Source organism: Dipodomys spectabilis, unplaced genomic scaffold, assembly GCF_019054845.1.
Source record: "Dipodomys spectabilis isolate Male_0828 unplaced genomic scaffold, ASM1905484v1 ptg000187l, whole genome shotgun sequence".
Lineage (NCBI taxonomy): Eukaryota > Metazoa > Chordata > Mammalia > Rodentia > Heteromyidae > Dipodomys > Dipodomys spectabilis.
Window position 1 is genome coordinate 12,486,689 of NW_024870864.1, and position 26,332 is coordinate 12,513,020.

At 38.8% G+C, this 26,332-nt stretch overlaps 1 protein-coding gene across 1 annotated transcript; it reads left to right on the plus strand.

Moving 5' to 3' along the window:
- Positions 1–9,926: 9,926 nt before the first annotated feature.
- Positions 9,927–24,869, plus strand: LOC122121299 (sulfotransferase 1C3-like). The gene is made up of 8 exons (XM_042695456.1): positions 9,927–10,082; positions 12,031–12,210; positions 16,656–16,784; positions 17,522–17,619; positions 20,152–20,278; positions 22,424–22,518; positions 22,674–22,854; positions 24,500–24,869. The coding sequence occupies exons 2-8, from the start codon at positions 12,048–12,050 to the stop codon at positions 24,610–24,612; spliced, it is 906 nt and encodes a 301-aa protein (XP_042551390.1). The 5' UTR covers positions 9,927–10,082; positions 12,031–12,047; the 3' UTR covers positions 24,613–24,869.
- Positions 24,870–26,332: the final 1,463 nt, after the last annotated feature.

Genomic DNA, 26,332 nt, shown 5'->3' on the forward strand with positions numbered 1-26,332 from the left:
TCAATCCCTGAGATTCGATCTTCTGCATGGTCTAACCTGCTGTCAAGACTCTCTACTTTGTTTTTTATCTCTTTTCCTTCTAATTGGTCAGCTTTGATGGCTTCAAGTTCTTTGTTGAAGCTCTGTTTTAGGTCTTGTATGAATTTCTTTACTTCCTTAATTTGGTGTTCAGTGTTTGTTCTCAAATCACTTAGTTGATTGGTTATGGTTTCTTTGGACTCCCATTCCTTCTGTTAGGTTCCAATCAGCATTCCCTTTGTGGTCTCCCTGACTTCCTTCAGCTCTTTGTTAATCGATTCCATGAATGCCTTTAGTGATCTTTGTGTATTCTCTACCTGGTCTCTCAATTCCTGTATTACTCTTTGCTTAGCTTCCTCCTGTTCGTGGGATTCCTGTAGTTCTCTTTCCTCCTGTTCGTGGGATTCCTGCAGTTCTCTTTGAGTGCTCTCAGCCTGCTCACGCCATTCCTCCCTTTCTCTTTGAGTATTCTCAAGTTGTTCATGCAAATCCTGTATCAGTTTTTGAGTAGCTTCCTCACGCTTATGATATTCCTGTATAAGCTTTTGGGATGCCTCCTCTCTCTCCCTTTCACGCTCATACAGAGTCCTTTGTAAGTTGTCAAACTTCTCATTTATCATGTTTGCCAGCAGTATTTGTAGAGCTATTTGGGAACTCTCCTCTGGATTATTCATTATCTGTTCTGACCCCTGGTTATCAGATTGGGAATTGAGATATCCGGATTTGCCATTTTTCTTGTGTTTTTCCAGTTTACTCTGCCCATTTGAGATGAAAATAGCACCAGTTTTGTGCTAGAACACTATCTTAAGGCAACCATCAATCAAAGTTTGTATTTGTACAGTCAATAGTCTACAGATACAATCTAGTTCAACAGATACATCTATTTAACATCAAACAACTATATGTTAATGGGCTTCGAACCACAGAGAAGAATTTGGAAAACCAGAAATTATTAGGGTTAGGGAGAGATGTGGATAAAAAATAGGAATAGATTGGTGTGGGGAGGCACAGGGAGAGTTAACTATGTCCTAATCACAATGCAGGAAATAGGTTGGGTAGGATGCAAGTAGAGAGAGAGAGAAAAAGAAGAAAGGGAAAGGGAAATGAAAAGAGACCAGAAAAAAATAGAAATGTAAAAATTAATATTATTATGGAGATTAAAAGACCATCTATTTAGAGAGGAATGTGAGTATATTAAGTGAAGGGAATTGACATAGAGGAGAAGTGAAAAACTTAAAAAAATGCTTAAAATATTATCTAGGTATAAAGAGGTAGTACTGCTATTTAGGAATTTAAGTCTCAGAGGTTTTGAATTGAGTAATAAATTTGTGGATTAAGTGTGTACACAATGGGGGATAGGGTCTACTAGTTAACTGCGGGTTTATCTGAGGATGTGCAGGACAAGAGTTAAGTCACATAAGGAAGATCAAAAGACAGGAAAAGGTGAAAAGGATAAGAAAGGGAGAAAAAAAGATCAGAAGTTCAGTAGAGCTAGACAAAAAACAAAAAGATAGTTAAGAAAGAAAGAAAAAGAGAAAGAAGACAAGAAAAGAAAGGAAAACGCACATTCACATATTCCTAAAATAAAAATTATAACAGGAAAAAAAAGTTACTGGAAAATAATTATTTTTCAAAAAAGGCAAAAATTAAAGATTAATAAAACTTTTAGAAAAGGAAAAAAATTTTTATATATATATAAGGTACCAAAAGAAAAGAAAAGAAGAGGAAGAAAAAAAAAAGTTCTTTGATTTTTTTTTTTGGGGGGAGGGGTGGGAAGAGTCCTGTATCTCCTTTTTGTCTGTAACCAGCCTCTTGTTGGAGTCTCTGGTCAGCTTGAGGTCCTGTGGCTTGATTGGTTTCTTAAGTCAGTTTGTTAGAACAGGCAGAAAAATGCTCTGCTTTACCCAAGATTTTGAGATCCCCCTCCCAGATTAGTTTAATGGGAGGGTGATCTGCTTTGAGAATCACAAAAGAGGGGGATGCAGTGGTGAGGCTAGGTTCTGGGTAGAGTTGAGGCCTTTCAACAATCAGTAGCTTTTCCCTGGGGCTATTTTGTGAAAAAACTCACAGAGCCCAGCCTGGAGCCATTCTCAGGGTTTCTGTTTTTCAATTGATTGTTGAGGCTGCTAGAGGGAGGGGCAGCCTCTGGCTCTGGTTACCCAGTGAGGAAAGCCACTCCAATGGCTGGCGCCTGAGCTGGGTGACTTTTCCCTGGATGGAACTGAGTCTGTGAGGTCACTTCGCCGTTAAGTTCTTGTGACCTGCTAAATGGCTCGTTTTATTCCAAGGCCTGAGTTGGAGCTGGCAGCTCCTCCGAGCTTTGTGGGTATCCAAGACGGAGATCACCGGTGCTGGGGAGGGGTGGCCTTCCCTCCTCTGCTCCCTGAGAAGGAGTGAGGACATTGGGCTTCTACTCATGCCGAGTCTTGGATCCTGGGTCGTGTCTGGTCTGCAAACTGCAGGATGAAGGTGTCCGCTCCTTGTCGGTTCTTGCTGGTGTTGAGTAGAATCCGCTCGCCCGCTGCATCTGGCTCCTTCGTCCCGGACTCTCTGTGTGAGCGCTCAGGTATGGCCCCGGCTGCGGTCTCTGCCGCGACCCTGCCACTGCCGCCGCGGCAGCTGCTGGCAAGTGCTCAGATGTGTCTTCTTGCCTTGGCTTTCCCTCTCTTGTCTAACTCTCTGTCCTGTGATGGCACACTTGGTGTGATTCTCTGGCTTAGGACTGTTCACTGGAACTCTAAAACTGCTTTCTATGCGAGAGCTTGTTCAGATTCCAGCTTCTCTTCCGCCATCTTCCCGGAACCCCCTTCTCCATGAAACTCTTATTTCCAATTAGCCACTCAAAACTGCAAGTGATGCTGTGGCTCAAGTGATAGAGTGCTAACATTAAGCACAAAGAGGCTTATAGATAGCGCCCAGACCCTGAGTTCAAGCCCCACAACAGACAAAAAATAAAGGAAGAAAGTCCTGATACAAGCTACATGTGTAACCTTAGATAACACTACACTACATGAAATAAACCAGATCCCAAAGTACAAGGATTATATAATTTCATGTTTATGAGTTACATAAAATATTCAAATTTATAAAATAGAAAGTAGAATAAAAGTTATCTAGTAACAAAATGGGGTAATATATTTAATGCATTTAATGATGTAATTGCACACTTAAAATTGTTACAAAATTAAATGTTATTACATTTTACTACCACTTAAAAATATATGCAGTCTTCCTAACAGCCATTTTCGCTTCTGTACCTTTGCTTGCTAAAATCTCTGCTCAAACCTTGAGGAGTGAAGTGAAAGAGGCAGAAAACTGGACTGCCCTCATCAAAGTAGGCAAGCACCCCCTGAATTAATTTATTAAAAGGCATGGAGTAACATTAATGCTTAATGTAATAGAAATTAGAAGTCATGATTACTAATCGCACATTTTTGCTTCTGTACGAATTGCTTTGTGCTAGATGCTTTTATGGTTTTTGTATGATTTTAACTGTGACTGGTTTTAGTTACTTAGTAGTGGAATGTCAGACTGGGAGCCTAGAGTTGCTTAGTAAAAGACTTCAAAGGGTTTACAGCCCTGACCAAGGGTGCAAAGTCCTCAGAATTATCCCCACAGCTGCAACGCCCTTCCCGGAGGCCGGGGCAGTAAGGCCCTAGGGAAGAAATATAATGTTTTAAGAAACCTAAGCAACTCCATTTTTGTTTAACACTCCATCTCAGTTCTGCGACTTGACTCGTGATCCACTTTAGCCCCAATGCTAGGAATTTATGACAGAAAGCCATGCACAATTCTTGGAGCCATAGATGGCATTTGCTTAAGGCAGGTGTTAGCCCCCAAATGGTATTGCCCCCCAGCCAAAAAAAAAAAATATATATATATATATATGTGTGTATATATATATATATATATATATATATATGTAGTCTTTATGGTTGTTATAGCACTGCTTTAAAAAAAAAACAATTTGAACTTTCAGAAAAATAATATTTTGCTATGTTAAGCCTTTGGCTTATTCCTAAAACATACTGGTAATAATTGCATGTTGTTTTGGAATATAACAGAAAAGTCTATAAACTGTATAACTATACAATATTAGATTGTAATTGAAGTACTCGCTTATTTAACCATGTGTGTTTCTTTTGAAATTTGCTTCCTACGGACTCTGGCCATATAGAGACCAAGTGAACTCGTAAAACTATTCTGCATTGTGCCAGTTATCAAGAGATTTCCCCTAGACTCCAAATTCACTCTTTCTACTTGCTCTGCAAAAATGAACCTGGATGTTTTGAATGTTTTTCCTTCAATGGCTTGCTGGTACATTGAATTGTCAGTAGAGGGCACTGGAGAGACAAGGCAGGAGGCCAGAGCTTTGCTTCCTGCTCAGGGTGTTTGCTGGCCAGGCAGCCTCAGTCCTTCTTTGCTATTGGTGTCTTCTCCAGGTCTGGCTTCTGTAGTTGATGTGGCTCACCAATGAACAGGCCTTGCAGTGTGGGGATCCAGCAGATTCCTTAGCATCCCTCTCCCCCCATCTCAGCCTACAGCAGCTACTCCTTGTATCTGCTATTTCTATTTCTTTGCAGTTTATTTCCCCCCCACTAGCTAATCTTCATTACTCCAAACCCTTATTTTAGTTATTAATTCTTTTTATTATATTTTACCAGTTCAAATTACTTTGATTCATCTTTCCTTTGTTAAAAGCAGAATAATACATATGTCAAAACCCTGGGTGAATATTTCCAATGCTTCTATGTGTTATTTTTTTCTCTGTGTGCATGTGTGTGTGCTGTGGTGGGGGGGGGGGGGGGGGGAGGTGCTAAGGCTTGAACTCAAGGCCTGGATGGTGCCCTTGAGATTTTTTTGCTCAAGGCTAGTGATGTACCACTTGAGCCACAGCTCCACTCCCAACTTTCTGGTGCTCAATTGGAGAGAAGAATCTCACAAGCTTTCCTGCCCAGGCTGGCTTTGAACTGAAATCCTCATCTGACCTCCTAAGTAGCTAGAATTACAGGCATGAGCCATCAGCACTTGGCTTCTCTTAATACTTATATAGATTTGGTCATATTTTCTAATGTCAATAAATGTATTTCACTTGAGAAGTACCTATTAAGATCATTTGCCATATGTTGATTGGGTTATATAAGTTTTTGACATTTATTGATCTCTTTATGTATTTGGAATTTTATTCCTGTCAGCTAAATAACTGGCAAAGATTTTTTTCTTGTTCTGTAGGTTGTCTCTCTCCTCACTCTGTTGTTTATTTCATTTGTTGTGTGTGCAGATTTTCAATTTAATAAAATTACACTTGTCAATTCTTTCTCTTATTTCCTGAGCTATAATTAAGAAAGGGGTAACAAATTAAGAAAATTAGCTCCTTTGGTAGACCATTAGTTCAACCCAAACCAAGTACTAAAAACAAAAACTTTCTATTTTATTTAATGGATTAGAGTCACTTTAGACCACTACTAGTAGTGTTGCCACTAATACTTGAACTTGAGCCTAGTGCCAGTACTAGTAGTAGTACCTAGCCTCTCACTAGCTCTGCTGACACTCTACCACTTGACTCATATCTCCAGCCCAGATTTTTGCTGTTTAATTGGAGATGGACTTGAGGGCTTTTCTGCCAGGGCTGCCTATGAACCACAATTCTCCAAGTTACAGCCTCCTGAGAACCCAGGATTACAGCTGTTGACCATAAGCACTGAATTACTTTACTCTTATTCTTAAAGTAAAAATATATAATGGGGCTAAAAGGTAATCCCTTTGCTTCCTTCTAATTAAAAAAGTCTTTCTAGTCCTTTTAGACATTGGAGCTATAAGACATAGAAACTTACCTAGATATGACTTGTAATATCTTAAGATGTTAAAACTTAAAGTCCACATTCAGTTTGCCACAACAAATAATTTTAGCAAAAGTATTCTAACCTAATTTTTATAACAAACATTCAAAAGCAGGTGTACTAACCCCAATCTTTTCCCAAATGAAGAAAAGGGAGGTCTGACTGAAGGTTATTGGATATAAGGTCCTGCAATGTAGCTCAGACTGGCCTTAGTCTTGCAATCTTCATGCCACAGCCTCCTAAGTGCTTAAGTTACAGACTTTCACTACGGCACCCAGCTTCAATGAATTGCCCTACTAACACCCAGTCCCCAGTCCTCCTGGGTGTCAGTCAATAATCCTAGCAACTCAGAGCCATAAGGCATCCAGAAACATGTTCTGAAAGACACATCAGTTTAGGTTATAGCATACACCCTTTCTTCAGACAGCCAACAGAGAAGAGAGCAAGTAATACAGGCCTCCCTGTGATATGGAAGGCCCCCATACTAGAACTCACCTTATTGAGCCACACACAGGTGAGTGGACACACAACTCTCCCAGGAGCAAACCAAGGCTTTGGATTTGCTAACAGACATCATACATGATCCAAAAGGGAGTTCTGAAGGCAACTAATGTAAACAAACATTGACAAACTCAATCAAAATTGAGCAAGACCAAGGAAGCCTGCTATGCTCAAGGGGGATGGATTAAATAAGTAATCATTTTTCCAGGCAAGACAATGTGCCAAAGATTTAGTTACACAGTCATGAATTAGAAGTATTAAGAAGCCAGGTGCTGGTAGCTCAGGCCTGTAATCTTAGCAATTCAAGAGGCTAAGATCTGAAGACTGAAGTTCAAAGTCAACTCAGGCAGGAAAACCCAAGAAACTCTTTTTTTTTCCAAGAAACTCTTATCTACAATCAACCAGCAAAAGTTCAAAAGTGTGGCTCAAATATTAATGTGTTAACATTGAGCAAAAAAGCTCGGGGACAACAACCAGGCCCTGAGTTCAAGGCCCAGGACTTGCACCAAATAAATAAATAAATACATACATACATACATACATACACTTACATACATAAAATTTTTAAATGTGGAGAATTTCAGGTACTGATCTATGCTTTTTGAAGCTGTTAAAATGAAAACATGCTAAAATGATCTAAAACAAAACCAAAGTATGCATAGTTATTGGGTCACATGGAGCAGAACAAAGAAAGCACAGGAAAAGACAAAGGACGGGCAGCAGATGAACAAGGCACCCTGAGGCTGAGTCCCTGAATGCTCAGGTCCTCCCTTAAGCAGGAAGTCAGGGCAAAGTAATGCTGTAGGACTTTTTCATGAGAATTATGGACCACCATCAACAGCGCTGTTGGCTTCACTCTATCATAACAGTGTGACCATGTAACCAACAGACCAGCACTGATCTCTTAGCCAAAGTCATCTTATACCTTGATAGCTGAAGTCATTAGCAGCCCCTTGGTGTTACTATGGCTCTGCAGTGAAGTTTGAAGTCTGGAATTGTGACACTTCCAGCAAATTTCTTTGGAGGGGGAGGCTCATGATAGCTTTAACTATTTGGGGGCCTTTAGTGGTTCCAGATAAATTTTCGGATTATTTCCTCTCTCCATAAACAGTCACATTGGGGTTGTCATGGGTTTTGCACTGCATTTGTAGATCATTTCCATTGGTAGACTAGTCATTTTCACATTATTGGTTCTGCCAATCTGGGAACATGGATGTCTTTCTACCTCCAAGTATTGTCTTCAATTTCTTTCTTCAAAGTTTTGTAGTTTTTACTTCAGAGGTCCTTCACTTCCTTGGTTAGGTTTATTCCTTGGTACCTTTTTTAGGTTATTAAAATGGAGTTGTTCTCCTATTTTCCCTTTCTATCTGCTCGTTGTTGCTAGTTTTTGTGTTGATTTTATATCCTGCTACTTTGCTGAGGGTATTTAGCAAATCTAGGAGTTTGTAGATGGAGTCTTCGGATACTTGAGATATAGGATCATGTCATCTACAAATGGGGATAGTGTGACTTTTCCATTTTATAAGAATTCTTTTTATATCTTTTTCTTGCCTTAATGCTTTGGCTAGAAATTCTAAACTGGGGGGGAGGAGGGTGGCGGGAGGGAGGAGTTGGGGAGGTTGGGAGGGAAGGGATGGTAGGGTAAAATCAAAGGAGGAGGTAACAATGCTCGATAAGAAATAGACTTATTACTTTCCTCATGTAACTCTTATCCCTCTGTATAGTATCTTTACAATAAATAAATATATATATATATATATATATATATATATATATATATATATATATATATATATATATAAACAAAGACAAAAAGAAGAAATTCTAAACTACATTGAATAGGTGTAGAGAGAGAAGACAGTCACAAAGTATCTCTGAATTTTCGCTCACATGATCATCCCAAGAACTCAAAGCCAGTGAACATTACCTATCAGGAACATTGCTTGTTCTGTCTGGATACTGTTGTAAGTGCTATATGTATGAAGTCGCTTAATGCTTGTACCCAACTTGTCAAGAAATAATTTAAACCTAGCAACAGACAATAATAGAGATGTAAGAGGAAATTAAAAGCTCTTTCAAGCAGGGTCCTGGTTCCTTACTCCAGTAGCCCTAGCTACTCAGGAGGCTGAGATTTGAGGATTATAGTTTGACACAAACCCTGGGTCAGAAAAATCTGAGATGAGGGATTCATGGCCTTATCATATTTCAGATCAACATAAAGTTTAAAGTGAGTGATTCTAGGGGTAGGAGTGAGAACTACTTAACATAATCCAATTCAAACTCTCAATACTTTAGATCAAATTTCACCTAATACCAAAGCCTAAGGAGGAATCCATGGACCGCTTCCTCCTGAGTTCTTACAGATGTTTGTTTATAAAACTGTTATGACTCAATTCAAAATTGAGTTACAGGGATATTTCAGTTTTTGTATGTGTAAAACTACACTTTTCAACAAGCAAACTAAGGACAAGAAGGAAAACTAAAACCAGAACCAATGTGGGGTGCAAAGCCAGAAACTCTGGAGACTGGATTCTCCCTCCCCACTGACAAACATAGGTAGTCACAAGAATTGCACTAACTCCAACACACCAAACACACATGAGCATATACACATATTGGGAACTGGAAGATTTATGGTTATGCTACAGGCTTTGTGATAACCTGAAGTGGATTTTCTCCTCAACTATTTTTTTTTCGTGTGTGTGTGCCCATACTGGGCTTAAACTCAAGGCACTGTCCCTTAGCTTTTTCACTCAAAGCTGATTTTCCACCACTTGAGTCGTAGCTCTACTTCTGGCTTTTTGCGATTGTTAGAGATAAAGAGTCCCATGGATTTTCCTGCCTTACCTGGCTTCAAACTGGGATTCTCAAATCTCATCCTCATGACTAGCTAGGATTACAATCATGAGCCACCAGCACCAGGGTTCTCACCCAATTCCAACAACAAGTTTGGGGAAGAAGGAATAGAATGTGTCTTCCACAGGACCAAAAGGGTTGAGTTAGAATACTGCAAGTTCCTATTCTGGAACTGAGCTTAAAAGTCCTTGTAGACTTTGATCTACAATGTGTGTGAGGCTGCCCCCATCCAGGATGTCAGTACGATGAAGAAAGGATTATTGGGTTTTTGTTTTATTAGCTCATATTAGTTACATAAGGAGATATGTTATTGTTACATGTCTACTCATTTACAATATATCACAATATTGCATATAAAACAATTTCAGAGATCTCATTGCTCTATTTGCATAGTTGCAAGCCATCTATTTCAAATGCATCCATCCTCTTCCATTCTCCTTGTCAGTCCAGATGCCTCGCTCTAGTAACCACCTCAAGATTTTTTCTGTTTTATTACCCTCATTATATCTTCCCACTTGCCCTCCTCCAAGCTTCCTACAGATGGCTAACCTGCATCACTCAACTTGGGGTTTGCTGTAGACCAAAGTGCTAAGCCAGAGTCATAACTGAGGAAATGATTAGCACCTAGTCATGGCATAGCAGAGCGGCCTAGTACAAAGTCCTCCCAAGGGCAACCACCACCCCAAGGCTTTAAATCATCTTTCTGCTCTACCCCACCCTGCATCTGGCTTTAAAAGCCCTGCAGTGCAGCAGTCGCCTCTGTTCTGAGCTCTGACTTGCACAGGGTGCCTACAACTTGACTCTGAATTTTTATCGATCTAAATTTTATCAACCTACGACCACTATCTTTGACCAGTGAACTGCAAGGTAAGCTTGCCAGCTCTGAGAAATGTCATGCTGGACTTTTCTTCCATAGAGGCATAGGAAAGAGCAAAAGCATTCAACTCTCACTAGTGACTGTTTCTGTTTAATGGCTTTAGGCTTGGGATCTTCAGAATTGGATGCTGGAGGGTTGTCCCTCATGGCTAGAGTTTAAACTGAGAGTAATGGCCAAGATTTCCATCTTAGATCTGTTAGTTATTAAAGGACTACTTAAACATTCTAAGTCTCACATCTGTTATCTGTGAAACAGCTACTTACTTGGTAAATTTATTGTAAGAATTAAGAAGAACTTCTTGTCAGGTCCCAATGGCACAGGGCTGTAATCCTAGCTACTCAAGAGGCTGAGATTTGGAGATTGCAATTCAAAGCCAGCCCAGGCAGACAAATCCAAAACTCTCTTATCTCCATTAACCAGTAAAAAGGCAGAATTGATAGCGTGCTAGCCTTTAGTGGAAAAGCCAAACAAGTGCTAAGGACCCTAAGTTTGAGCCCCACTATGGCTCAAACATTTTTTTTCAAGGTGTTTATTAAAATATTATTGAAGTCAGTAGGCAATATAGCTGTTTTAAAGAACTTTGTATTATTTTGTTTCAGTTTTCTTTGTCAGTCATGCAGTTTGAACTCTGGGCCTGGGCGCTGTCCCTACACTCTTCAGCTCAAGGCTAGCACTCTACCACTTGAGTCACTTCTGGTTTTCTGGTGGTTTATTGGAGATAAGAGTCTCACAGACTTTCCTGTGTGGGATGGCTTTGAACTGTGATCCTCAAATCTTAGCCTCTTGAGTAGCTAGGATTACAGGCGTGAGCTACCAGTGCCTGGCTTATGGTTATTTTTAACTATTTTTAACTTTTTGTGCCAGTTCTGGGACTTGAACTCAGGTCCACATGCTGTTGTTTGGTGTTTTCTGGTCAAAGTTGGTGCTCTACCTATCACTTGAGCCACCATATCCATCTCTTTGCTGGTTAATTGGAGATAAGAGTTTCTCCAATGTATCTTCTTAGGCTGGTTTTGAACCGCAATCTTCACATCTCTGAGTAACTAGGATTATAGACATGAGCCACTGTCACAAGGGTAAAAAAAATTTAGTGTATAACATGATGATTTGAAATACACATACTTTGTTCTTTCCCCAAGAAAGCAGCTGAGTAATTGTACATATTTTTAATTTAACAATTCCCAATATGTTAGCACCATCTCTTTACCCCAAGAAATGGCAAGACAATCATACACTGCGGCAAGAGACTGCAGGATTCTTACCTGGATTTTTCATCATCACCCTCTTTTTCACAAGTCTTTTTTCTCTAGCAACTTTTGCCCTACTCATTGCATTCTCAAATTTAAACCGTGTTTGGCAAAGTGTAAATTAAGATAAATAGAAAGGCTACGTGCTAATGGCTCAGACCTGTGTAATCCTAGACATTAATAAGGCTGAGATCTGAGGGTCACAGCTCCAAGCCAAGCCAAGCAAGAAAGTCCATGAGACTCTTATCTCTTATCTCTTAACTGTGGAGCTTGGATCAAGTGGAAGAGTTCCAGCCGTTAGCACAAAAGCAAAGAGGCAGCACATAGACCCTGAGTTCAAGTCTCCATACCAAAAAAAAAAGATGAATAAATTGGAAAAGAAATAAATATTTCCAGAGGAAAAAAAGAAAGATAGATTTCTGTTACTAGTATTTGGTCATTTAGATTATCTTCACAAGTTGAGTGTAATTCTCATCTTTAGTAATTATTAGTTTATGTCTACTGAAGCATTGGCCAATAATAACCTTAACTTCTTCATCAAATAAATGGAAGTGTTATATTTTATGAAACTCCTTTGAGGATTAAATAAATATGATATATAGAATAACTGATCAATATGCTTTTATAATAGGTTTTATTTATTTTGTGTAATTAAACAACAGTACGATAGAAATACTTTATTTTAAATAAGGTTGGCAGTATCAATTCATGATGGCACAGACTGAGAAGACTGAAGAGGAGTCAACCCTAATCAACCTTCTAGAAGTTGATGGTGTCATGTTGCCAGTAATATCAAAAGAAATATGGGCTCGGGTTTGTAATTTCCAAGCCAGGCCTGATGATCTTATTCTAGCAACTTACCCAAAGTCAGGTAAGTATCAAAACCTTCCAACATGAAACTATTGATCATCTGTATTGATCAAGATATATAATTGGGATTTGAAAAGGAGCAATTCTTCATTTGGAAGATCTACTTTTTTTGTTTTATCAGACTTTTATCATCTCTGGACTGCACCAGTTTTTCATGACATGGCTCCTAATTAACAAAACACATTTCCAAATGCCTTGGAATAGACCAGATAATACCTTCATTCCAGAATCAATAACTTAGATAAAATATCAATAAATCAAAAAATATATGATTTTTCCTACAGTATCAACTTTCATTCAGAGATTTCTATTAAAACAAGTTATACTACAGATAGTTAAGATCTAGTTGTCCAATTGTCCAAAATTCCTGGAATATGTCAATGAAGACCTTTTCCTCTGTCCCAGTTAAATCTCATTCAGAGAAGCCAAAAGAGTTAACCTTTATTTAAGATACACTGAACTGAATATTCCTGAATATTCCTAAGAAATGTAAGTGTATCCCTTATGTATAGAACTTGGTTTTCAAACACTCTTCCTCACCTAAAGGATCCAAAGATATTTGAAGAATCTTAGTTCTAAAGAGAGACTGTATGGGATGAGCCTAGGATCACTTATTTTCCAGAAAACATGTAAATATTCAAAAATAATGGGTCAGAAGAACTTTAGAGCCAGTTTGAATAGGCTCACAATGGCCAAGGGTTAAATAGTTTTAACATCTAAAATAATAATATTGTTAACCTTTAACTGTTAACTTTAAATAAAATCTTTCTGACCAGCAATGATGAGGCTCTAGACTAGACTTGTACTCTAACCATAAGCAATTAGAAAACTGGACAAAAGATATGAAACTATTGTTTGCCAACATTGGACCTTAGCTTCTAGTAAGAAGATACTGTGAATGGAGTGTGGTAGCAGGCAAGTCAGGAACCACATGTAAGAGTTCTGTGAGCTGTGATGGTTTCATTGAGCAGAGTGGAATGCTAGAGAGGAAGGAATTGAACAAAGAAGACTCATCTCCAATTAACCAGCAAGGAGCTGGAAGTGAAGGTATGGCTCAAGTGGTAGAGCACTAGCCTTGAACAAAAAAACTAAAGAACTAAGGGACAGTGCCCAGGTCCTGAGTTCAAACCCCAGAATTGCTGCACATATGCGGACACACACACACACACATACACACACAAACACACACACACACACACACACACACACACACATACAAGCTAAAGCTAAAGCTCCTAGGCCCTAGTTCAAATCACAGTACTAGAACAAAAAAATAGAAAACGTATGTTAGCCTTATTTAAACATTATGCAATCTATGAGAGATATATTGAATATATTCTGTTAACATGTACTTTTTGTGTTTTAGTGTTGGTTAGAAAATGATTTTAGTATTTCAAATAATATTAAAGTCCTAAAAGAAAATAGCAAAACATTTATTTATAATATTTATATTTATAATATTTATGATTTATATTTATAAATATAAATTTATAAATTTATTTATAATATAAATAAATTTATAAATATTTATAAAATACATATAATACATAGCTGTACCATAAACATATAATGTGTGTATATCCATATATGTATGTGTGTATAGGTAGAAATGGGCAGACAAGCAGGCAGTCAGACAGAGACAGACAGGCAGACAGACAGACAGACAAACAGACAGATAACATAGGTACTGGAAGTGGAGCTATGATTCAAGTGATAGAGCATTAGCCATGAGGTAAATAGCTAAGGGTCTGTGCCCAGGCCTTGAGTTCATAATATAATTCTCAGCATGATGAAAAATAAATTCACCTGAGAAGTTCCCTGGCAAAAAATGTTTTACTTGAACCTAATCAAGATCAAATTTCCAGATTACAGAAACAAAAGCAAGAAAAGAGTAGATTAGTTACCATAAAGAAGTAATCAGTATATTATAAATACATTAAAAACAATAGCAAGAAAGAAAAAACCACTTGTGTCCCTATCTTGGGGTTCATTTCACTTAATGTTATCTTATATCATCATATGTACATAACTTTTCACCTCTTCTGCTTGTCCTAGACATACACCATGGGACCTATGTTTCTTTGGGCCTGGCTTACTTCACTTAATATAAATTTTTCCAAGTCTTTCCATTTCCATAACCACATGTTCTTTGTTTCTTTGGTATGTTCTTCCCCCATGGTAGTCACCTGTTGTCACTGTATTTGATTCTGGTGCCCTGCATCTTGTGTATAAATTTTTCTAAATTGGGGAGGGGGAGGGAAATAAGAAAATGTTTAAATAAGGATACAGGTTGACCCATTGTAACAATGAAATGTACAAGACACTATATTGAAAAAGAATTTTGCAACTTTGGTCGGGGGAGGGATTTTAGGGGAAAAACAAAGGAGGAGGTAACAATGCTTGATAGGAAAGGTACTCATTATCTTACTCATATAACTGTAACTCCTCTGTACAGTATTTTTACAAAAAAAATTTTAAAGAAGTAATCAGGCACATTCAAAATGCTAGACATACTACTAGACAGATGACTGGTTGTGCAAAATTCAACATCATGAGAAAAAAAAAAAAGTGAAGATGGAATTAGGCTAAGAGACAGGACCTCAAGACCAGTCCATGAGCCAGGCACCCATGGCTCAAGCCTGTAATCTTAGCTACTCAGGAGGCTCAGATCTGAGGATCATGGTCCAAAGCCATCCCAAGCAGAAAAGTCCCCTTGAGACTCTTATCTCCAATTAACCACTCAAAAACCAGAAATGGATCTGAGGCTTAAAGTGGTACAGTGCTAGCTAGCCTTGAGCAAAAAGAGCTCACAGACAGTGCCCAGGCCCTGAGGTCAAGCCCTACAACTGACAAAACAAAAGTCCTTAAACTTTAACCACAAAAGATATAAATGACAGTGTTTAGCAACTGGGAAAAACATTTAATACAAAATGAGCCCTTCACAACATTAGGAAATCATTATAAATTAGGTGCAATGAGAAATATGGAGGAAACATGATAGAAGAAGGTCATTTTTTTAATGTTATTATCTTTAAGTAGCTGTACAAAGGAGTTGGCATTCACCAAAGCAGTTTTAGAATACAGTGCATCTTGATCAATATCACCTTTTAGAAAAGGTCACTTTTAGGCATGAAAGTCATCACAAAGTTACTCTGAAATGATTCCTTCAAACTTGATAGATGATGGATTAGATAAGATAGTTAAGTGATTGGTTGATATATATATATATATATATATGTATATATATATATATATACACACACACACACATATACCTAATACTTGTATGTATTTGAGACAGAGGAGAAAAGATGGTACATAAGTCAGTTGGTACATTTTTAGGTAGATGATAGATAAACTTGATACAAGTAAGAGCTGGTAAATGATAGGTTAGATGAGAAAGAGCAAGTGGTTTCTTATTTTAATTTTCTTATCTTTAAGTGGTTTGCAAAAGGTTTCAATTCAGCTTATCAGCTGATGGGAACAGTGTATCTTGTTGTTAATTTTTTTATTTACTTTTAAGTAGCTGTACAAAGAGGTTTCAATTCTACAAGTCAGATTAAGAGTATAATGCATCTTGATCAATGTCACCCCTTGCATCATACCCTCAGCTCTTCCAATTGCAAACATCCCCTCAAGTTACCTGGTTCTATTTTCATGTTTGCACATTGGACATTATGACTGTATTTACCACCTTTCCTTTTGCCAAAAAAAAGTTTTATAAAAAAAAAAAAAGAATTCTTTTCCAAGCAACTGTAATGCCTACTACTAAGAATAAAGATGGTGAATGTTGCAGTTGAAGGCCAGCCTGGGTAAAAAGTTCTAAGAATCCATTTCCTAAATATGGAAGCAACCATAGTAATCATAGTAATCTATGCCTGTACTTAGCCAGGAGGTAGGTAGGTAGGTAGGTAGATAGATAGATAGATAGATAGATAGATAGATAGATAGATAGATAGATAGATAGATAGATAGATAGATAGATAGATAGATAGATAGATAGATAGATAGATAGATAGATAATAGATAGATTAAAAAAATAAAAGTCTGATGGCAGCCCATAAAAAAACTCAAAAACACAAAACTCTACTGAGAATCTGGAGCCGTGACACCAATGGTAAAGTCTTGCCTAGCAAGCACAAGTCCCTCAGTTCAAACTCCAATACCACCAAAAAAACTTGACATTTTGAGGTATTCTTTATAACATTATGTTCTCTATGTATTTATATATTTCTGACAAAACTTGGAACAAATGCTCCAAGCTGTATCACAGGAAATTTGTGAACACCTCCCCTTGAAGGGAAGGTATACTAAGGAAGCACCCCCTTCCACCGCCTCACCATTAATCTAATTTCAAAGTGCTTTCAAGTTGCTGTCTCTCTTCAAAATACTCGATTACTTAGGATATCTAAAATCAAAAAAATATATGTTTCTAATTGTTTTCAGGTACAACCTGGACACAGGAAATTTTAGACATGATTCACAATGATGGTGATGTGGCAAAATGCCAACGAGCCACTTCTACAGAAAGACACCCTTTCATTGAGTTAACATTTACCCATAAAGAAAAGCTTGGTGAGTAATATGCAGCAAGAAGGGAAAGGCTTAGGCTAGAAGGTACCAAGGCTATGCTCAAAGTCTTAGGCAAGATTTACCTGGATGCCTCAACTAGTCTTGTTTTCCATGGGCAACTTGCTCACTGGTGAAGAAGTCAGACCTTCTCTTAGCTGTTGAACTATGCCTTCCCTGCAAGTTATTCGTTCTACTTCTTGTTCTTCCCAATGAATTGATGGAGTCCACCACCTTTTCCTTTCTACTTTCCATGTTGGAATTAGTGGGAGGGATGGAAATTCATGCTTAGCTTATGAAAAGAATGGAGATGATTTCTGAATAAGAAAGAAGTAAGAGAGCCATGTTTAATAGATGTCCACAGAATTAGCTGAGGATGCTAAAGACTTCTGAGAATGTAAAAGCCCCAAGAATGAGACTGAATAACAGAAGGCTTAGCAGGAGCCAAGCACAGTGGTACATGCCTGTATTTCTAGCACTGGGGAGGCAGAGGCAGGACCGTCATGAGTACAAGTCCAGCCTGAGCTACATAACAGATTCTATCTACAAAGAAGAAAGGAAGGAAGGAAAGGAGGAAAGGAGGGAGGGAGGGAGAAAATTTATATGTTCTTTTGCATACAACTACTGTCTCTTAGGGAAAAATAAAAATCACCTACTAGATTACTACAGGAATGCAAGTTCAAGGACTTCCCAAGAATGGCAAGAATGAATGGAGAATATGGATTGTGTTTTTCTTTCTCTAGATTTGGACTGGGCTAATGAAATGCCCTCACCACGAATGTTAAAAACTCATCTCCCCTCGCATTTAATACCACCAAATATCTGGAAACAAAACTGCAAGGTAAAGACAGCTAGTTTCTCCTGCTTCCCCTGGATTGGCTACCTAAATGACATAAGTGAAGAAATTTTTCCAAATAATATAGGTACCACTGGGCATCAGGGGTTCACACCTGAAATCCTAGCTACTCAGGAGGCTGATATCTGAGGATCACAGTCCAAAGCCAGCCCTGGCATTAAAGTCTGTAAGACTTATCTCCAAATTACCACCAGAAAACCAGAAGTGGTGCTGTGGCTCAAAGTGGTAGAGCACTAGCCTTGAGCAATAAAGCTCAGTGACAGCACCCAGGCTCAAGACTGAAAAAAAAATAGGTGCCATTTCTATTAAAATCAAGGATTATATACATTTGAAATCTGTAGATATCCATGATTCCTAACATTCTGTTCCTAAGAGCCTATTTCTTTTTTATGCTTTTTTATTGTAAAAATACTGTATAGAGAGGTTACAGTTACAGGAGTGAGGTAATGAGCACATTTCTTATCAAGCCTTGTTATTTCCTCCTTTGTTTTTCCCTACCATCTCTTCCCTCCCCACCTCCCCAACTCCTCCCCCCCCCAAAGTTGTAAAGTTGTAAAGTTCATTCTCAACATGGTGTCTTACACACTAAGAGCTTATTTCATATCATGCTTTGCTCACCTTACCCAAAACAAAACTCTATGTTACTGCAAGCCAGAAAGTAGAAGGAAGCCGTAAAATGAAAGGAATAAAATTAAATTTTTAACCCTTTATCTCTGCTCTGCCGAAGAGATGATCTCATCTGCGAAGCACAAATGTGAAGTCTATCCATCAGCTACACTTTCATACCTCCTCCACACACATGATGCTCAAGTTCAAACCCAGTCATCATGTTTGCCCTCTTTGTTCTATATCTAATCTCTAACAAAGTCTAGTTATTCCTTAACCTGTTTGTTCTTTTTGTTTTGTTTGTGCCAGTGCCAGGGATTGCATTCGGGCCTTATGCTGTCACTCAGCTTGATTGCTTACATCTGGTGCAGTACCTCTTGAGCCATGCTTCCAGCCCAGCTTTTGGCTGGTTAATAGAAGATGGAATCTTTTGGACTTTTCTTTCTGACCTGGCTTCAAATTGTAATCCTCTGGCTCTCAGCCTCCTGTAGATAGGATAACAAATGTGAGCCATCAGAACCCAGTAATTTAACCCTTTCTAATCTGTCACTATACTGTGTTATTCCACCTGTCCTGAAATCTTAGTCAATGTTCTCTTTTGAGTCCTAATTTACCTGTCTGCCTTGTCTTCTTACCACCTCCAAACTCTGTAGCCAGTAATTTTCCTAAAATGCAAATCTTCCAAAATGCAAATGCACTGCTTTAAACACTTCCAGAGGTAGAGATCAAGTTCAAGTACCATGACTTTCCCTACCTTTGACCTACATTAGCTGCAGATCATCCTTTTTACATTCCTTTCTCACCACACTCATGCTGAAAATACTACAGATCCATCATACATACAATGGAATATGTGCGTTTGTTGTGTTTGTGTTTCTTCTGTTGTATGTTCCTGTATGTTATAAATTTCTCTCTTCCGGCCTCTCTGATAGACTGTAGTTCATTGTGGGAAAGTGACTTAGTATTGCTTTTTTTCCATTCTAAACAGGGCCTGGCACACAACAGGGCTTATTTATCTTCTATGCATTTGTTGAATGATTGATGGATCCTAAATTTCCAGTCATCTAATTAGCAAGCCACTCTCCCTGGTTGCATGGATTTCTAGGAAGAAGCCAAGGGTAATTCAAGTGTGGAAAAAAAAAAGAATAACACATTAACAAAACCATTCTAATCATTGGGAAACCACCTGAGACACCCCTCAGAAGGTGTCTTGTCACTATGTCTGCATTACAGGCAGTTCAGGACTCAACACCCATTTCTCTGTTCTAAGCCTGACCAATCAGGCACCAGCCCTATAATAGCAGAAAGTCCCTCCAATTCTAAATCTCAGTTCACCAATTAGCAAAGGGAAATACCTCCTTCTCATTAGCTAGCACTGATGAGTCAAATGAATGATATGAACAAAATGCTTGCTCTTTCCCTAGCCTCTCCTCCATTCAAAGTGGATGACTGGCTTTTCAAGTCACCTTCTCTTCTAAATGTCAGGAATGTACAGTTTCTTCTCTGATCATTCACAGCACCATCTGACCTGCTTCCTCATGCCTATAATCTTTGTATGAACAAGGCACTCTTGTTTTGTCTCTAGACTCCTTTTGTCCATCAGAGTTGCAAAGTCAAAGAGGCTCATTTGTTTTCATTAAGTTTTGTGTTTTTATTTGTTTTTTAAGACAAGGTCTTGATGGGTAGCCCAGGCTGACCTTGAACTATTGATCTTTCAGCCTTCATCTCCTGGTTATAGCCTAGAATTACCAGCCCGCCTAGTGTTTATTTCCTTTAGGCTGACATTGGATGAAGCACTACATACTATTATACGCTATATAAGAAGATGGAGCTACTGATTCCGAACACTCTCCTACAGCATTTCACTCCATCTTATTTTTCTTTGGCTTCCTTCCTGCTCCTTGACTTTAGGTCATCTATGTAGCCAGAAATCCCAAGGACTGTATGGTGTCCTCCTACTACTTCCACAAGATGACCTCAATGCTGCCTGACCCTAAGAGCTGGGAGGATTTCTTTGAGAAGTTCATGGCAGGAAAAGGTGAGTACAACAGGTTTCTAGGTGCTCTGTCTTTTTGGAAGTTCCAGCAATAGGTGCATCTAGAATCTGGTAGAAAGTGGTATGAGGTGAAATCCTGAGCAAGCTGGTCCTGTCTTGAAGACCTAGGACTGGGAAAGCCAAGTAAAGGGAATTTTCTCCAAAACTTGATAAGAATGTAAATTGGAATCCTCTGTGGGTATTAGGGCAAATCCTAGATGTAAGCTTCAAGAAATCTTCAGAAACAAGGCGGAGAGTGATTTCATATACAAAGACCTGGATGGATGGAAGCTCACAAGATAGTGTCCTACTGCCTTGATCTAACAGTGTTGTAAAGTGTAAGGCCTCCATGTGCACTCACCGAAACATTTCATACTACAACGTGTCTTCCCCATCAATCAAAATGTGCAATCATAGGAAATCTCCCTTACTATGGTAGTGCACAGCTGTAATCACAGCTCCTTGGAAGGTAAAATCTGAAAAACAAACTAAAAGCAAAAAAGAACTGACTAAGCAAGTGTGAGGCACAAAGTTCAATACACACACAGACATGGAAGGAAGGAAAGAAGGAAGGAAGGGAGGAAGGGAGGGAGGGAGGGAGGGAGGGAGGGAGGGAGGGAGGGAGGGAGGGAGGGGAAAAAGATGCTAGGTACCAGTGGCACACTGTTGTAATCCTGACTACTCAGGACACTGAAATTTGAGATCACAGTTCAAGCCAGCCTGGGAAGACAAAACTAAAAGATTCTTTTTGCTGTTATTCTGGTCTTGGGGTTGGAACTCTGGGCCTGGGTGCTGTCCTTGAACTTCCTTTGCTCAAAGCAAGCTCTCTACCACTTGATCCACAGCACCATGTCTGGCTTTTTGGGATAGTTTATTGGAGATAAGAGTCATGAAATTTCCCTCCGGGACTGGCTTCAAACCATGATTTTCAGATCTCAGCCTCCTGAGTAGCTAGAATTACAGGTGTGAGCCACTGGCACCTGGCTCCAAAAGATTCTTATCTCCAATTAGTCACCAAAAAGCCAAAAGTGGAGCTTAGCTCAAGTGGTAGAGTGATAGTCTTGAGTGAAAAAGCTAAGGGACAACTCCTAGGCCCTGAGTTCAAGCTCCACTACAGAGAGGGAGAGAGGGAGAGAGAGAGAGAAAGAGAGAGAGAGAGAGAGAGAGAGAGAGAGAGAGAGCTCCTCCATCAGAGTTCTAAATTTGAATTAACAGTATGGTCTTTCTACTGAGGAAATTGTACTTCCACAACAAAAACGGACCATTTATGGCCTCACGTTTCAAAAAAGCTGATGACCAAAATTGGCCAAGTGTTAACTCAGACTAATAGGAATCTCAAAACCTTCACTGAAGAAAATGTATCTCAAGAAACTAGGGATGAAAAAAAAAGAAACTAGGGATGCATAGACAAATCAAGATGGTTTAGATGTTTGTAAGAGCTTTGATGTAGAAGCAGATGCCAGTATTTCATCGTAGCTACCGTGGACAGTATAGACAAATAGATGGGAGTAGTGTGGTGTCAGTTAATCACAACATCCAAAATACTTAAACCTTTTATAAACGAAGTATCTATGTTCTGATGTTGGGACTTCTTTGTCCTTGGGAGCTAGTATTTGTCAGGGAAATGGACAAAAGGTTATCAAATTAGGAAGTGAGGTCTGATGACAATTGCCATCTCTTCCTGGCATAATAATAAACACAGGAGAGAGGCCTCTCCTTCTGATGATACTGCATCTGCTTCTGATGCTGCTGCATCTGCTTCTGATGGTTCCGTATCCCTTTCTAATGCTTTGTTTGGCACATGGGTGAAGTGAGAGCCACAGAAGGACCCCATGATTTAACTGCCTTTATCAGTAGTTGAATTTGAAACTAAGTAGCATTTACCAGGAAAGGTGAAAGGTTTCATCTCTTAAATGTTTAAGGTGAGTACCAGGACATAATATTTGTGGCCAAGTCTCAAGTTACAACTGTACATTACAAATCACTGATTGTAAATTCAGACAGCTTTTACTAGCAGAAAATTAATTCACTTTTGTCACATAAGCTGAGTAAGAGTTACAGAGTTTACTTCGAAGAGATGCTAATTTATCTCATTGCCTTGGGTTTAGCCTTGGTCCTGAAAACTAACAGTTCTCCTGCCTCTTCTAGTGGTTTGTGGGTCCTGGTATGACCATGTGAAAGGGTGGTGGGCTGCAAAAGACAAGTACCAGATCCTCTACCTCTTCTATGAAGATATGAAAAGGGTAAGTCATATTGAGCATGCTTGCTGGACCCAGCAAAGCCCATAGTGATGTCATTCTATCCATTATGAGGACTCCTGCCTGATGAGCTGTCTCTTCAGTAATCAAAGTCCTTTCTTATTTCCTTTTGTTCTAATTCCATCTTCCTCCATGATCAGAATCCAAAGCGTGAGATTCACAAAATGTTGGAGTTTTTGGGGAAAACTTTGTCAGAGGATGTGATCGATAAGATCATCTACCACACTTCATTTGATGTGATGAAGGAAAATCCCATGGCCAACCAAACTGGTGTACCTACCCACATCTTTGATCACAGCATCTCACATTTCATGAGGAAAGGTTGGTGACATCTCTTTTATTTAACTCAACTCTAAAACGGTATTCTGCCTGGAAAATGAAAATATTTTTTTTGCTGCTACTAGGGCTGGAATTCAGGGCTGGAATGCTGTCCTTTAACTTTTTCACTTAAGGCTGGTGCTCTACCACTTGTGCCACAGCTCCATTTCTGGACTCTTTGCTGGTTAACAAAAGACCATTGTCTCACAGACTTTCCTGCCTTGGCTGGCTTCAAACTACAATTCTCAGATCTCAGCCTTCTAAGTAGCTAGGATTGCAGGTGTGAACCACTAGCTTAAAAATCATTTTAAACCCAGTTTTCAGTAAGAAGTGAGATGGCTCAGTTCAATGTGGACTGTGCTTCCTCTGCCCTGCCTGTTTGGTGAATGGCAGTCCCACTGGTTCCAAGTACACATTGAAGTGTAATCAGAAATCTTTGGAGGACTTACTGCTGTGTTGACTGCTAGAACCCATGCCCAAACATCTGACTCAATAGGTCTTTAGTGAGTTCTCAGGTAATGCAGATGCTATAAGTCATTTGAAGACTACCTGTAGTCTTCTACAAACATGAAACCCAGATAAATCATAACCTCTTCTCAATGTCTCTTTCATCCTCTGCTCAGCCTTGAACACTCCCTGTTTAGTCAATCACTGTTTTTGTTTAGAAGATGTCACTGTACAGAAGAGAAAATCATTTTCAGTTTGGTCTAGCTTGTACTTAGTACAGAATGTTATTCTGCTTTGGAGATGTGAATAAATACCATCTGAAAGAGAGTGAAGAGAGCATGAAGAAAAAGGAGATTGTATCCTCAAATGGTTAACAGAACTGACAGGGAGAAACAGACAAACAAAAAATTGACAAGAGAGTGAATTGGAAGCTCTTTTAGTGGGTCCCTGATATCAGTCCACTCAGATGGATCAAAATTTAAGGTCCAGATTCTCTGGCAACATTCCTGAAGATTCTAATTTGTTATAATCCATAATTTTATATTATTGACAACCACTTTGGGCTTTTTGCAGAAAGGTGAGAAAACACTAGAAATAATGCCATAGGAGATTGTAGAAAAACAATTCATTCATTCTACATAGGATAGACTACCAAGGTACAGAAGTTGGAGGAATATCATTGATGTCCACATGTCACTTATGAAGAAAGAAGTATCTTCACCTAATAAGAATAATGTTATCAAACAAAATAAGTACTACTTTGTAAGACATTTCACTATGTCTCAGACAACAAAGTATTAGGGCTTGAAGTCCACTAGTAACCAGTTAAGACTTGTGGTTTAATATATCAGATGTGCCAATAGTGGTTACAAATGGGACACCCAGTGGAGCTTCAGGAATTTGAAAAAGAGGGTTATAAATGTGTTGTGTGTTTTGTAAGGGAGGTACATGAGGAGTAGAGCTAAGAGAGTGTCCATAAACCCAGGGAGAGGGATGGAGAATCATTCTGGAAGAGAAGTTCAGGTAGAGTGGGCTAATGAGCCATTCATGGTGGGAAGAACCAGTAAAATGAACTGAAGAACCATCCATATTGAGAAGGTCAGATAGAGAAGCCATCCATGTTGAGAAGGTCAGGTAGACTGTAGAAAAAGCAGGTGGAAAGGGCTGAGGGACTATTCATGAACTTCTTTTGATCCTTCAGGAATGCCTGGTGACTGGAAGAACCATTTTACTGTGGCTATGAATGAGACTTTTGACAAGCACTATAAGAAGAAGATGGAAGGGACCACTCTGACCTTCTGTACAGAGATATGAGAAGAAAAAATGGAGAGAGTATTATGTCCCCTTCCAACAATCTACTGGGCATGGGGAAATACTGAATGTTTGTTTGAAATTTGTCTTTTTCCCCCACAGAATCAGCTAATCTGACAAAATACTAAAATGTGATTTCAATATTAATCAAATGGCTTCTGTACTAAACAAAATGAGTGAAGATCAGTGTCTCAAAACAATAGGACTTTTTTGAAATGCAAATATATTTTATTGTATGTGACAGACAAGGCAAAAACAAATAATTGTATCATTCATTCATATGTGTAATATAATATGGTCTTCACAAAAAAATAAGAGGGGGGCAGGGAGGGAAAGATGGGAAAGTGGGAAGAGATGGGAAGGGGAAACAAAGGAGGAGGCAACAATGCTTGATAAGAAATGTACTCATTACCTTGCCCATGTAATTGTAACCCCTCTGTACGGTATTTTCACAATTAAAAAAAAGTGATCAATTCTGAAATTACTAGATTTGTAAGTTGGATAGTTTTACTTAACTAATTTTGGCCTCAGTTCTTTTTGTAATCTGTGGTTGTAATTTTGTCTGCTTATGTAATTGCCTTAGAGCTTAAATAAATGCCAAGCATATAATAATTATTCAATTGGTATTCATAATTAACTAACCCATTCATTATTAACCCATATAATTTATTTGTGTAAAAATTAAATAATTTACTATGAAAAAAATAAGAGGTAGATATCAGAAGCTCCATTAAGAGAAAGGCCGGTGCCTAGGCATTTCTGTATAAAGAATCATTTGCTGTAATAACAGCAGTAATATGGTGGCATTGGAGTCTCATATATCCTTCACTCTCATAGAAACACCAGCACTGGAATTAAAAGAAAATCCGACAGAACCCAAATTAAGATTCCTGCTGAGTTCTGGTGGCTCATGACTGTAATCCTAGCTATTCAAGAAGCTGAGATCTTAGGATTTTCATCCAAAGGCAGCCTGGGCAAGAAAGTCAAGGAGAGTCTTATCTCCAATTAACCACCAAAAAGCTAGAAGTAGAGCTGTTGTTCAAGTGGTAGAACACTTGCCTTGAGCAAAAAACTCAGGAACAATGCCCAGGCCCTGAATTAAAGTCCCAGGACCAGCATAGAAAGAAAGGAAAGGAAGAAAGAAGGGAGGGAAGAAAGGAAAGAGAGAAGGAGGAAGGGAAAGAGAGAGAGAGGAACAGGAGGAAGAGAGAGAGAGAAGGAAAGAGAGAAAGAAAGAAGGAAGGAAGGAAAGAGAAAGAAAGAAGGAAGGAAGGAAGGAAAGAAAGGAGGGAAGGAGGGAGAGAGGGAGGAAGGAAGGAAGGAAGGAAGAAAGAAAGAAAGAAAGAAAGAAAGAAAGAAAGAAAGAAAGAAAGAAAGAAAGAAAGAAAGAAAGAAAGGAAGGAAGAAAGAAAGAAAGAAAGAAAGAGAAAGGAAGAAAGAAAGAAAGAAAGAAAGAAAGAAAGAAAGAAAGAAAGAAAGAAAGAAAGAAAGAAAGAAAGAAAGAAAGAAAGAAAGAAGGAGATGGAGGGAGGGAGGAAGGGAGGGAGGATTCTTACCCAGTAGATAACTGAGAAAATACCCAAATGAGTAGGAAAGCAGAAAAATACTTTCACACCTCCTCTACTCGGAGCATAGTGCCCTACACTCAAGAAGGAAAGTAACTTCCAGTTCCTTTCTGAAAGTTAAGAAGCTTTTATCATACATTTTGTGCTTGTATTTGCCT